Below are 14,425 nucleotides of genomic sequence, written 5' to 3'. Positions count from 1 at the left end.
CCCAGAATTCCCTGGTATGGCAGGGGCATCTGTGGCGCTTAATTAAATCTGGCTCTTTTCCTTGAAAGAAGTAGGGGATACTTTGGCTTCAGGGCCGAAAGGTTCCGAAGACGTCCGAGGGAGGGGTCAAGAAATACAGGCTTTGATAACTCAACACTGCTGTCGGCACCCGATCGCAGCGCTATCTACTGTGAAGTGGCCGAAGCAGATGCAAGTTTACTTCAAAAGCAAGAGGTGTTATGGAGAAGACTGGTGGAGCGCTCTGGTGGCTCGGAAGAGAAAGACAGGTGTATGTTTGTTGTGTGTGTCGCTATAGGGCAGTAGCGTATAGCAAGAACTCGAATGCCCAGGGGAAGTAGTTGACAACTCCGCCACCAGAGGTCAGGGGTGGTACATTCAAAAACCAGTGGCCAGTCCTTAGAAAGACCGAGGTCAAGGGCCGGTCATTGCCCTGGTGTCTAAAGGGGAGGAGGGGAGAGGTGGGAATGAGCTCTACTGAGCCTGGAGACACGCCGGGGTGTCAGGTAAACTGACGGGAAGTGCTCACCTCAGACGAGCTCTGAGAAACGAGCTGGCCTGGGAAGCTGCAGAGAGAAGCAGCCCTGGTCACGATGACCGGGAGAGCTTCAAGAGCCGGACGTACACTGAGGCTGGATGCTGGCCTCGCAAAGGGAACGACTCGAGGGAACAGCAGGACAAAGATTAAGTGGCAGGGTACAGTGAGCGGAACAAGTTTAAATTTAAGCTGTAAAATTACTGTTAACATGATAGTTCAAAATTCAAAACTATAACTGTGCCAAAAAATCATAATTGGTGGCACAATTGTGTTAAATGTTTGTTTACTTTCATGTGTTTAGTTGTGTCTTGGATAGTTAAGTAGGCCTTTATGATTTTTGAAAAGGAAGAGGTGCAAAATTATACATATTCATCTTTTTATTGTAAAGAAAACAGTTCGTGCAAAGAACTTAAAGAAATTAAAGAAATTAAAAATTGAAGAATTGTCTATTTGTGATGGTACTTTTGGTACTGACAGAATAGTGCAACACTTGGAATCATTAGTATTTCTGACATAAGCTGTGTCTATTTACAACTTAATACGTTCTATTTTCTGTTGCAAATACCTTTGTGAATCATTGAATGGAATATACGTTGTTCCCGAAATAACACTAAATATACGTAATTAGTAATGTTGCATCTGAATCGCTTGAGATAATTTATCATGTTTCTTAAATATAAGGCACCCATTCTGAGAAAATTGAAACTTAGTGTGATAGTCTTCAGAGCTAATTGTGGAAATTGATTTGACCATTTTCTTAGGAACACACATTAAGTTTGGTACTAATAAAAATATAGATTTATTGAACAACTTGTAGGTATGTAGAATTGTGTCACTACACAGGACTAAGCCATAGTGGCCCCTACGTACTTAATGCTTCTTCAAGTCGTTTTGGGATTATATTCATACTTAATACATATTCAGAAAGTTTGTATTGGTTTAGTTGTGCCAAAGGCTTACTCTGGCCCATGCAGGTGTTGTAAAGTAATTTGGAGTTTTGATTTTGGTATCATTACACGTTGTAAATAAATGTTTGTTTTTATGGCGTCACCATTGTTGTATTCCATACGGCGTTGTGTTCAGATAACATGTAAAGAACAACAGGTTATGGGCCCAGGAGACGTGCATTTTTCTTGGAGGTGTATAATTTAGTGACACAAAGAAATAAACAAAGCCATCGTAAAAATGTTGTATCAGTTGCCGCCCATCGACAAGTTCAGTGGGCGGGATAATTACGATGCGTGGAAGTTTGCAGTGCAGGCATATCTTGAAGATGTTGAGTTGTGGGAGTGTGTTACTGGTGAATGTACGGACAAAAGGAAGGATACAAAAGCACAGTCTAAAATAATTTTGTTGATGGAACCAGTGAATTATGCTCATGTGCAATCTGCACAGACAGCTTAAGCTGCATGGGACAACTTAGCATCGGCTTTTGCTGATACTGGACTGACAAAACGTGTGGGTTTGTTGAGAACACTTATAACAACACGCCTCGAGGACTGTGAAACAGTAGAAGAATTTGTAAATAAAGTAATAAACACTGCCTTCAAACTCAATAACATTGGACTGTCTGTTAGTGATGAGTGGGTAGGAATTATCTTGTTAGCAGGGCTGCCAGACGAGTACCAACCAATGATTATGGGGATTGAAAGTTCAGGGATTAAGGTCACAGCTGATTCTATCAAGACTAAAACTCCAGGATGTTAAGGTAATGAAAACGGAACGAGAACACAAGAGTGGAGCTATGTACAGCAATGACAATAGCAATAGCTCAGGGTCACGTAATAGTTCAGGCCGCAAGTTTGTGAATTATAATTCTAGTAGTGGAGATCGGTATCACAACAAGAATGCTTCTGGAGATGCAAGGTACAAGGGACCTCGCTGCTACAATTGTAACGGCTATGGTCATTTTGCCAACAGCTATAGCACTAGCCCTTATAGGCCAACACACCAAGCTCCTGACAAGACACATGACAAGATTGAAAGAAATTTGTTCACAGCTCTTTCAGCCCAAACATTAGCGAATCAAAATGACTGGTTCCTTGACTCAGGCTGTTCGGCACATTTGACAGTTAATCTGGAAATGCTGAGTAATGAGAAGCAGTCAATTAAGTTAACAATAGCCACAGCTAATAATGAAAAAATGGTCACAGGCTGGACACAGGATATAATAATGGCTTTAGAATAGTTCGAAAGGTTCACAAGGGCGTTTCAATAAAAGTCCGTTTTGAGGACGCTACAATGTTAAAATGGCTAACTTTAGCTTATAGCATAAGCCTCAAACATAAGTTGAAGATAACTTATCTCATCGTAGCAGGAACCCGTTCTAAACACTCACACTCGTGGTTGCAACAATATAGATTGTTTTGCAGACACTGATATTACTGACTTTTACAATCTTAATTAAAATTAAATTTACTTGATGTAGGCTTTTGGACATACGCCATTGCTTAGCACATGTATGTCTGCAGAAGAAAACTACAAAAAAACACAAATTAAGCAAAAATTGCTGTTGTCAGGATTTGACGCCACACAATATTCCACAACAGGAATATGGTCAACAAACAAGGAAAAAACAAAGAAAAATGGACTAACAGAACGAAAAAAAAAAACCACAAATGATGACAACACAAAAATTCCGAACCCATTAAAATTCAACACAACAGTTGAAACGAGACAAAAAACACAGCAAAACGAAAAGACGAAACAAACACAATAGTTTTCCAAAAAAAACAAAAACAAAAAGAGAAACGAAAAAACCCCCACAAATGATGACAGCACATAAAATATTGAACCCAAATAATTCTGCTTGTTTCTGTTTTAGAAAACTGTTGTGTTTGTTTCGTCTTTTCGTTTGGTCGTGTTTTTGTCTCGTTTTGAATGTTGTGCTGAATTTTTTGGGTTCAATATTTTTTGTGCTGTCATCATTTGTGGGGGTTTTTTCGTTTCTCTTTTTGTTTTTTGTTTTTTTGGAAAACTATTGTGTTTGTTTCGTCTTTTTGTTTTGCTGTATTTTTTGTCTCGTTTCAACTGTTGTGTTGAATTTTTTTGGGTTCGGAATTTTTGTGCTGTCATCATTTGTGGTTTTTTTTTTGTTCTGTTAGTCCATTTTTCTTTGTTTTTTCCTTGTTTGTTGACCATATTCCTGTTGTGGAATATTGTGTGGCGTTAAATCCTGACAACAGCAATTTTTGCTTAATTTGTGTTTTTTGTCATTTGTGTTTTTTTGTAGTTTTCTTCTGCAGACATACATGTGCTTAGCAATGGTGTATGTCCAAAAGCCTACATCAAGTCATGCACTCCCATTGCACAAATCTTTCAAAGATAATAAAATTAAATTATTTGGCTGAGGCTGGCATCGGGATAGTACCTAACGAAGAGACGCCTTTTCTTACTTCCTCCTTGCATAACTAATTACACGGCTGCACTTCTGCCTATCGGCTTGATGCAGTTATCAAATATAGCCTGCGGTTGTTATCACTGCAGCTAAGAACAGGTAAATAATGAAGGTGATTAACAATCACAGAAAAAACAAAGTGTGAAAATATTATACATAAAATATCTGCGGTGAGAGAATATTAGAAACAACAGGAGTGAAATTACAACAATCACAGAAATAGGAAATCAGGTTAGGTTTGAAGGTATTATTTGCAGTCCAATGTTTATATATGCTAGGCTGTAGCATGGCAGTTCCGTAGTTTGATGGTCAAGTAGTTCAATTGGGATGTAACTTATATAAAAGTATTAAATACCATAATAGCATTAGTAATAATAAATAAATACATAAATATTAATAATAATATACTTTAGAAATAGTTTATATATCTGTACGCCATACAACGTAACCGTACAGAAGGGTGTATCAAAATTCATGTTACAATGCTTGAGGGTAGAAAGCTCTTATTATTTGCAACCATTTTTGCCAATAAACATGTTGCCGGAAACGCGTAGTTAAGCCCCTGTAGCCCCAGAAAGAGTCAGCATAGGCAACCCGTTGTAGAGTGTTATGTTGTGGATGTGCGGGCGTTCGAGTAGAGAAATAACCTTTTTAATCGTGGCACAGATTTTAATTTCACTCTGAAATCAATCACAGCTTCGGCTTTGTGTCACAACACTGAAATTGTTGCATACGTTTTAACAACGTGACAGCCTAAAGCAACGGCTCAAAAACACGCCCACCTTGAGTGACACAGAGGTGGCAACGGCTAGTCATGTTTTCACGGATACGCTGGAGCATGTGTGGAGTCGACCTTATGATTTCGAACGCTTCAATGATTTGCTGTGTAAGCTCTTCTACCGTTTCTACTGGCGTAGCGTAGATAAGCCCTTTTACGTAACCCCACAGAAAGAAATCTAACGGGGTTAGGTCCTGTTACCTTGGCGGCCATGCAAAAGGGCCTGCTCGTCCAATCCATCTGTTTGGAAATGTTTGGTTTAAATACTCTCGCACTTGCAGGGAAAAATGAGGTGGTGCCCCGTCATGTTGGTACCACATCACACGTCGGACATGCAATGGAACCTCTTCAAGAAGACCTGGTAGTTCGTTCTGAAGGAAGTGGAGGTATCCGGCACCGGTAAGTCGTGGCAGAAGAAAAAAAGGCCCGATGAGTACGCCGTCAACAATACCGGCCCACACATTAACTGAAAAACATTCCTGGTGAGCTGTAACACACGTTGCATGCGGATTGACATCATTCCAAACATGACTGTTGTGCGAATTGAGAATAGCGTCTTGAGTGAACTTGGCTTCATCGCCGAATAAAACCGCTAACTCGGGGTTCCTCAATACTCTTCGAATGTACCAACAAGAAAAGGTCATGCGAAGAGGATAGACCGCCGGACCCATGTGTTGCACTTTTTGAAGATGGTACGGGTACAAGAGTTGCTCATGAAGAACTCGCCAAACAGCCATTTTGTCAGCGTCCATATCGGAACCTTCTGCCCTTGTGCTTGTATCCGGACTCTCCTCAAATCTCTGAAGTACATCTTCAAAACTGGGAGTACGAACCATGCGTGGAGCACCAGCATTTGGTCTTGTGACGGCACATGTACCAGTGTCACGCATTCGCTGAGTAAGTCTTGCAAATGGTGTGAGCTGGAATCCTACGACCCGGATATCGTTCTTCATACAGATGACGGGCGGCTCGTCCATTTTGTCTAGCTTCCCCGTAAACAAGCAGCATGTCCGTGTACTCACTAAACGTGTACTCCATTGAGCTCCACTAAAACGTCGCCCTTTTCAGAACCACAGCGAAAGAAATGACACCACGAGTTTGCTTGTACGACAGAACAGTCAACGACAGACCACCAGTGATATCAAAACACACTGCGACACTGCGATGTCACGCTGCGCAGAGCTATGGCACGGCATGAACGGAAGAAAAGAGGTGAGGGCGCCACCAACGGAAGTAAAAAGGGGCGGGAGTCAGCATTCGACATCGTACAGTCCTCTCGAGCGCTGCCCGGCGTCGTAAACACGTAATTCATCACAGCATCGTCTGTCTTGCACAAAGCCCAATGGGTTGTCTACGCTGACTCTTTCTGGGGCTACAGGGGCTTAACTACGCGTTTCCGGCAACATGTTTATTGGCAAAAATGGTTGCAAATAATAAGAGCTTTCTACCCTCAAGCGTTGTAACATGAATTTTGATACATCCTGTATATTCTAAGAAACTTTACTCAATAAGCTTACAATAATCTGTAATTAATGTAAACATAATAATTAATGAATTGTAATAATCCCTTATAAAATGTGAATTGGTGTGTCATTATGCAAAACATATCTCAAGTTAATTTCAATACCATGGTTAATGGAAAAGACAAGAAGAAGACTATTCATACACTGTTTAATTGATTTGTATTCTTTAACTTGAGTTCTTTAAACTCGGAGGTCCCGCTCTTCAAGCATTGAATTAAGCTTGAGCATACACATATATGTACTATTTAATCAATGTTTCTTAATAAGTACATATTTGAGATTATCAGTTGAATTATATTTGATTGAGATGGTGTTTGGTATTCATAGAATTGAGAAACAGTATATTTGGAATCCTAATGTGAACTCCATCCAGTTGAAATGTTAATTAGTTTATAATTATATTGGTAATTTGTTGATGACCCATTGAATGGAAGGCACGTTCACATAATAGTACCAATGATACGTAAATAATAAAATCACATTTGATTTATTTAAGACAGTTCATGGTGCTCATTCCGAGTACTAATTTCCAGATCTGGTTGTTAAACTTGATTTTATCACTTTATTAGGTACACACACCATAGTTTCACATAAATTTATATATTTGATTTGCTTGAGTATAAAACAGTAATCAATGTATCTACAACTTTAATTCTACACAAATTAAACTTTGAGATAACAACACTACAGTAGCATTGAAGATTTTTGTAGGGTTTTACTGTTTTTACATCTTGGTCTACAGCCATCAGTTTTGGTTCAGAGTTTTGCTGAATTTCTTTCTGTCTTTCCGATTCACCAGGATACAGCAGTCCAGCCCTAGTAGTTGATATATTTTAAAATGCCAACTGTTCCATTGACATGGGCTCAAGCGCCCATGAGAGTGCAAGGACAATCAGGTGGCATGCTCCGTCTAATGCCCGAAGCCTCAGTGGCGCTGCTACAACAGCCACAGTGCAAGGCTTGGATCAGCTAGTCACCACCGTCACCAGATAACATTTTGCTACCATGTTACAAAGTGAAGAAGGTGATGATAGCTCATTTAAACATGAGTTGCAACAGAGATAAAAGTAATTGTTGAAATCCTTTCAAACAGTAGTTAGGTATTCCATCAGGGCCCAGTTTACACAGTGGACTAATGGAACTTAACGCCCCAAAGTACAAGACTTAAAGAATTTAGTCACTACAACCATCATCATTTTTATTGCTATCATCACCATGAAGCATATCTACGAGCCCTTAAAGGTCCTCACCAACTATACAGCAAGTGACTGGTGTCACGGTGTATCGAAGTAGGTGCTTATGTATGTAATGGTAAATGCACCAGAGTGCATTCTGTGTTTATTATATGTGTTAATCTGGATGTTTTCTCTACTTGAATTGATATGTTTTAGTGTCATATGCTTTTGTCTTTTGGTCCTGTTATGTGCTGTGCCATTTTCCTGCGAAACTCCCCGGCTACTGCCAACTCTGGCACAAAGTGCAGATTCCAGAGCCTGCCCGGCCTCGTGGTACCGTACTGCTTGCTCTCTGAGACAAGTCTGGCTACCACCCGTGCATATAGATGCTGTGTGCAGTGTCTGACATGGTGCCCACGCTCATTGTGTGTGGTCTCTGTTGCTGGTCCCTCCCCTCTTCCGTGTTCTCTGCTTCCCAGTTGTTCCTGACTTGTTACAACCTGGACAGCAAGCTGTATGGGGCAGTTATTATCCTCGTAATCATTGTCTTTATAACTGGGATCCCATCATGTGATGATGGTGTTACGTGCTCCGGAAGGATAAAATGAACAACCTATTTTGATTGAAGGTGGTGTTTACCAATTTCATATATATATATATATATATATATATATATATATATATATATATATATATATATATATATATATATATATATATATATATATATATATATATATATATATATATATATATTCTGAATCAGACCATTTTTTACAACAAAAAACAAAAGTCTAAAAAATTTATATTAGTATTTTAGTAATGTTATTTGTCACCATTATATGTAGTTTCAAACAAGTGTTTTAGGTCATTGTCTTAATTCAAAATGCCAATATATCAAAGGGATGTAAATTCAAATACAGCATAATTAATTACATTCATGCTAGCTGAAACACTTTTGAAATTAAACTGAATAAAAAAGCAAGTGTGTGTTGATGTGCACGAGAGCTGAGTGGCGTGAGACTCGGCAAATGAGCGAGTGCCATGTCTAGATGTTAGTGCTGTGAGACGTGCAAGCCAGAACGAGGGTCCGGTCAGGAGAGCGCGCCGCACGGACGACACAGACCAGGCCGTGGCTGTGCCCTGTTGCAGGTGCGCGTGCTGGAAGGGGACGACCTGCCCCAGTTCGTGTGCGCCGACTGCGAGGGGACCGTGCACCAGTTCTCCGAGTTCTGCGCCATGGTGCAGGCGGTGCAGAGGCGGCTGGAGCGGGAGAAGCGCAGCTTCGTCCGTGTGAGTGCGCGCTGCTCGGTACGTGTGTGCCTTGCTCCACTTGTGCTTCCACAGCTGTGGGCGTGGGCACAGACGCGGCGCGCCTCAATCCCGCTTACGGAATGCTTTGGAACGAGGCACACAAGGTTTTTTTAGCTGACAAGGATATGTTGGATAGTTTGATTCGGAAGCTACAAGTTTTCAGTTGCAAGAATCGGGAATGTAAAGTTCAGTTCAAGCACCAAAAGCAGGACAGGTTCGAGTGTAAGTGTTCAAGTCTTGGCTTGAGAAAGGCTCGTCTTCTTGAAAAATGTGAGTACAGAATAGTCTTATCTAATTGCTTGAAAATAACCTTACATAAAGTGTCGGACGCATTAGGGCAGAGTTTGGTGAAGCTCTCTCCATTTGTGGTTGTTTAGTATTTATAATCACATAAGTCAATGCTTTATGTTTATGATTATGAATTAGATTCAGACCTTTAACTGTAATGTGTAAAGATTATCAATTTAAAAAGACTGATTTTTAAACTTTAGGCTTTTTAAATAAACGTAGCCTACTTTGGTTTTGAAGTACTGTTAAGTTATTTCTAATTAATTTTTATTTCTTAGTTTTAAATTGGTTGAATTTACCTCAGAAAATGATCAGTAAAGGATGACGAAACTTAAGATTCTGTTGGTGCAGAAGTTACCTCTTGCAGCCTGTTTTTCTCTACTGAGTGGATGCAAAATTGGGAGTTTATGTTTGCCCTTTGTTTTGATAATTGATGATAATTGTTTGGAGTTACTTTTTGATAAGCTGGCTTGAAATATAATGGTAACAGATAAGATATAGTTATGTTAGTATCACATAGTTACAAGTTTAATTTTTAGTTTAGTTTAGTTTTTATTTACTTTTAATTTACATACATGTTTGTTATGCTTAATTTAAATAATTTTATTTTAGTTTTAGGTAATTTTAAGGCCATTAGTTACGAGAATTTTAATTTAAATTATTTTACCTTTTAATTTGAGATGTTAAAGTGAAGTAGGAGTTGGTTTGAAATGACGTGATGTAGCACTCTAGTTAAAATGTTGTCGCAGTTAATTTACGGATGTGAAAGCTAGCCGTGGGAGCCAGCACGTGATTGGTGCAGGTGGTCCCTCAGGGGCGCCCCTGTCTGCCCTGTCCGCTCGCTCTCAGTTACCAGGGTGTGAACCTGGCCACCTTGGTATGATGCTTGTCCTCATGAAGATTAAGAAAAATTACAATTTTTTTTTCAAATATCTCAAATGGTTTCAAAATTACGGCTATGTAAAGTTCCCCAAAATCCGCCAAAAAAAACTTAACCCACATATTTTGAGATCACCATTGTTTTTATCCTAATTTATCTAGAGAGATGGGAGTTGTGTCATTTTACTGAGTTTTAAATGCTCTTTCTTTTGATGTAAAACACAAAATACTTTGTTATAAAAAGTGTTTTTGAGAAATCAAATTCATAATTTTGATTTACTCAAAAAGTGCATTATTGAAATTTTTTAAAAAATTCCTATAAAAGTTTATACTTTTGGTAAGTGATTCTAAAAATTTCCAAGTGGGAGGCTAATGGGTTCATAGTTAAATAATAATTTTAAAAAAGGGTGCTTTATAAGGTTTTGTTTCAGTTTAACACTATGTACCATAACTTAAGTTATTTACAATGCTGATTATTACCATAATTAATTATGTACATAGGAGTGTTGCCTCTAAGACAACAATTTAGCTATTCACAAAATAATATATATTTTTTTAGTTAAGTTGAAAATAATTTTTTATACGTAATTTATAATCCATTTTATATGAAAATGTAAGGAGACCAGCAGCTGTTCTAGATGACTCTTCAAGTGGTGACATGACAGGTGACTAATAGTGTAATAGTGGTAGCTGGTAGGTCATGAGCTGAGAGCCTCACAGTCAAGTTGAGTTCTCTCTTCTGTCTGCATGTGCAGTTGGTATGAGTAGGACGTCAATACATAATGTAGGTGTTTAAAAGTACAGTCAAACCTCATTATTACAAACATGAAGGGACCATAATTCTAGCACTTTGTAATAACGAGGGTTTGTATTTACCAAACTATTGGAATATCATGACAAAAAAAATTGATTGAACTTTAAATGCCTATATTTACAACCATAAAGAAAATTATTTACACTGTTGGTAGTATAAGCTGGCTTCTACATGCATAACAATTTGTAAACACTGAAGAAAACAAACACAATGCAACACTTACACAATAAATCATAATACAAACTTCAATTTCAGTTTTCGTTCTCTTTCCATTATCTACTTCTTCGATAATTTTAACTTTAACTTGCAATGTAAGGTCGTTGCGTTTACGTTTCGCAGTCATATTACAAAACAACTCACACTCAAAATTGAGGTTAAAACACACGTCCGTGAACAATGGAAAATATCAGAACTTTTTTTCCATAGATTGTTTGAAGTTCTACGTATGTACACTTCTGACGACTAATATTAATAAGGTATAGAGTACTTTCCTTTTCGCGGTCCATGTTGCTGTCGCCGTCGCCGGCTCGCCGGCTCGCAAGTCCCGTCTCCCAGGCTCGCGCGCCACCGCTCTGCGCGCCACTCCGCCACGTCATCGTCGTGCGCCTTCGACCGTCCTCGGGATTGCTCGGCACACCCAGTACCCGCTCAACACTTGGCGTCCATTTAGCAAACAATTTCAGTTTCATTTTAGCATCCTAACGACATTACTTAACAAAAATGGCCAAAACCAATAAAAATGAATATTTTCTAATTAAACAGAAAAATAAAGACTAACTAAACACTGAAGAAAGTTACCGGGACCGGTAACATTATATTAAGTGAGTGTTTACAAGAATATTATTTTGTAAGTACTACATGATAAACATTTATTAAAGCTCTTGAAAAACACAATGAAAATACAATAAGCTAGGCCTATATTATGTTAGTGAAATGGTCATTTTCTAAAATTTTAAAAAATGTTTTAAAACAGACAATGGTAAGCAAAAACAAATCATTAAATTAAATTGTTTTAACCCGCTAAACAAAACTAATCACACAATTAGGGGTATAAAGAGACTGAGGAATGTAACATCTTGGATGTTAAGTTTATATCCTGAAATACCTTAAGAAGCCAAAATTTGTGATTATTGTAGGAAAGAAATTGGAAATTTAAAGGTAGACAATACTAATCAACCTGACCCCTCTGGCCAATCAAAACTAGTGAGAAATACAGTTCTCAATCACATGACACATCCTTTTCTTTACATCCAAAAATTGTAACTGAACAATTGAATACTTCAATAGCTGAACTAGAAGAGTCTCCTATTAATGTTAAAAAAATTCACCCTATGCATTATTCTACAGAGAAAGAAAAAAATATAAACTCGGCATTGAAGCGTAAACTCTTTTTAGCAGTTGAAGATTCATCTAGTGATTATGAGAATATAAATGAGTCAGTTTTACAAAACTTCGAAGATAACTTTTCTACATCAACAAATAGAGTTAAGAAGTTAATGATTCTTACATGTCTCCCAGGTAAATGGCGCATTATAAAAATAATTTGGGAATTTAATGCACCAAATTAATTGGTGAGACAGGCAAAAAAAAAAAAAAAATATATAAAGAATAGGGTATTTTAGAAAGCCTTAGCCCAAAGCCCGGAAAAGCTATTTCAAAAGCTTACTTATTGTTTAAGGAAAGATTCTCAGATATTACAATAGGTTTTTCAAAATTTGCTGAGCTGAGACCAAGACATTGCATACTGGCAGGCCAAAGTGGTACTCATTCAGTCTGTATGCACAATCCACCATAACTTGAAGAAAATGATAGAAAATATGAAATTACGAGCTTCGACAAATTGACAACCAAATACTTATAAACACAGTTTGGCAAAAATTCTGTGTAATCCACCAAACATTAATTGCTATACAAGTGAATGTACAGAATGCCCAGGTGTTGCCCCAATTCGCAAAATCATTGAAGAGGTTTTTGAATAAAATCTTATAGAAAATGTCACTTATCATTGCAGTCTCGAAACTTTACAGAAATCTAATTAGGATTTTATAAATATTTTCTGTGACAAACTGACCATTTAAAAAAAGCATGATTTTATTGCAAAGCAGCACTCATAATTGATTATTGACAAAAAGAAAATTATTAAAGAGTCTAGTTTGTAGTAAACCTAGATTTCTCTGAAAACTATAATGTTATCGTTCAGGACGAAGCTCAAAGTTTCCACTGGGCAAGTGATCGTGTGACAATACACCCGTCTGTGATTTCTTACAGAGAGAATAATGAACTTAAGCATGTCACCATGTTTGGAGCACAGCACTGTTTATGTGTATACATTCCAGAAACAAACTTGGCGAATTCATGATGACAAAGTTTCAATCAGTGCTAAAATTTTTTTTCTATTTCTCAGATGGATGCGCTGCACAATATAAAAATAAGAAAAACTTCATCAACTTATGTTGTCACAAGCAAGACTTTGGTGCAGGGGCAGAATGGCATGGAAGGACCGTGCGATGGAGTTGGGGCTGAGTGAAGAGACTTGCTGCAAGAGCACGCCTACAGCATCCATGTTTTAACACCTGTCCCACTTTATGAATGGGCAGTTGAAAATTTATCTGGAATTAATTTCACATCCACACAAGATGAGTATGTCGAGTCTGAGAAATTTCTGAATAGGTAAACATTTTAGCCAAGCAGCAACTATTAAGGGAACACATCAACATCATGCTTATATACCTGTAATTCAAGTGTATCAAAGATATGTGTAAATTATACTCTGAAGATACACAGAGGAAACAGTGACCATCCAAAAATGCCCTGAAAAACTACAAATGACAGAAGTTAGTGGATATATAACCGCTGTATATGACCAATAGTGGTGGCTGGCATATGTGTTGGAGAAGAATGAAGAAGATGAAGCCATAAAAACTTCACAAATCATGGAGTTCTGAATAACTTTTGCCTAAGATGTAAGTGTTTAAAATTTAATTTTAAGTTCATGATTAATGTAATATAGTGAAGAAATCTGTAGTACCCTTTTTTTTTAATTATTATTTATCTATGAAACCATTAGCCTCTCACTTTGAAATTTTGAGAATCATCAAAAGTTTAAACTATTAATAGGAATTTTAAAATTCTTCAATAATGAATTTTTTGAGAAAATCAAAATCAAATTTTTGAATTTGATTTCTCAAAATCACTTTTTTAAATAAAGTATGTTGTGTTGTACATCAAAAGAAAGAGCATTTAAAACTGAGTAAAATGACACCACTCCCATCCATCTACCTCAATTAGTAGAAAAGTTATGGTGATTTCAAAATATGTTGGTTACGTTTTTTTTTGACAGATTTTGGGAAACTTTATATAGCTGTAATTTTGAAACCGTTTAATATATTTGAAAAAAAAAAAATTGGCATTTTTATTAGTCTCTATGAGGACAATCTTCACCCAAATTTCATCAAATATTGAGGTGGTTAAGTAAATTTTTTTATTTTAGTTTGTTAATCTCACACGGAATGACGCACGTCGCCATTGTCGGTGGGCTCTTTATGTGTCCCACATGCCTTAAGACTCTGTACATCGGGAACACGTGGTCACACAACAGAGCATTCACGGCTGAAGTCAAGATGGTATTGCTACATGTAGTTCTCTCCCTCTTCAAATACCAAATAAAAATGCCAAGGGCAATATAATCGGCTGACGGTGGA

The 14,425-nt window shown here is 37.7% G+C and overlaps 1 protein-coding gene across 5 annotated transcripts in view; it reads left to right on the top strand.

Moving 5' to 3' along the window:
• Positions 1-14,425, top strand: part of LOC134535721 (zinc finger protein 316-like) — a 75,842-nt gene that overhangs the window by 52,391 nt on the left and 9,026 nt on the right. For 3 of the 5 annotated variants that reach the window (XM_063374931.1, XM_063374929.1, XM_063374932.1), the window contains one exon: positions 8,582-8,740. In XM_063374931.1, coding sequence (XP_063231001.1) covers positions 8,582-8,740 — 159 coding nt within the window. Of the gene's footprint in view, positions 1-1,590; positions 4,053-8,581; positions 8,741-14,425 lie in introns of those variants that run through there. The other 2 variants (XM_063374933.1, XM_063374930.1) reach the window with 2 other exon arrangements.

This window comes from Bacillus rossius, chromosome 10 (assembly GCF_032445375.1).
Source record: "Bacillus rossius redtenbacheri isolate Brsri chromosome 10, Brsri_v3, whole genome shotgun sequence".
Taxonomy (NCBI): domain Eukaryota; kingdom Metazoa; phylum Arthropoda; class Insecta; order Phasmatodea; family Bacillidae; genus Bacillus; species Bacillus rossius.
The sequence above is the reverse complement of the archived record's forward strand: the minus strand, read 5'-3'. Positions and strand labels throughout refer to the sequence as shown.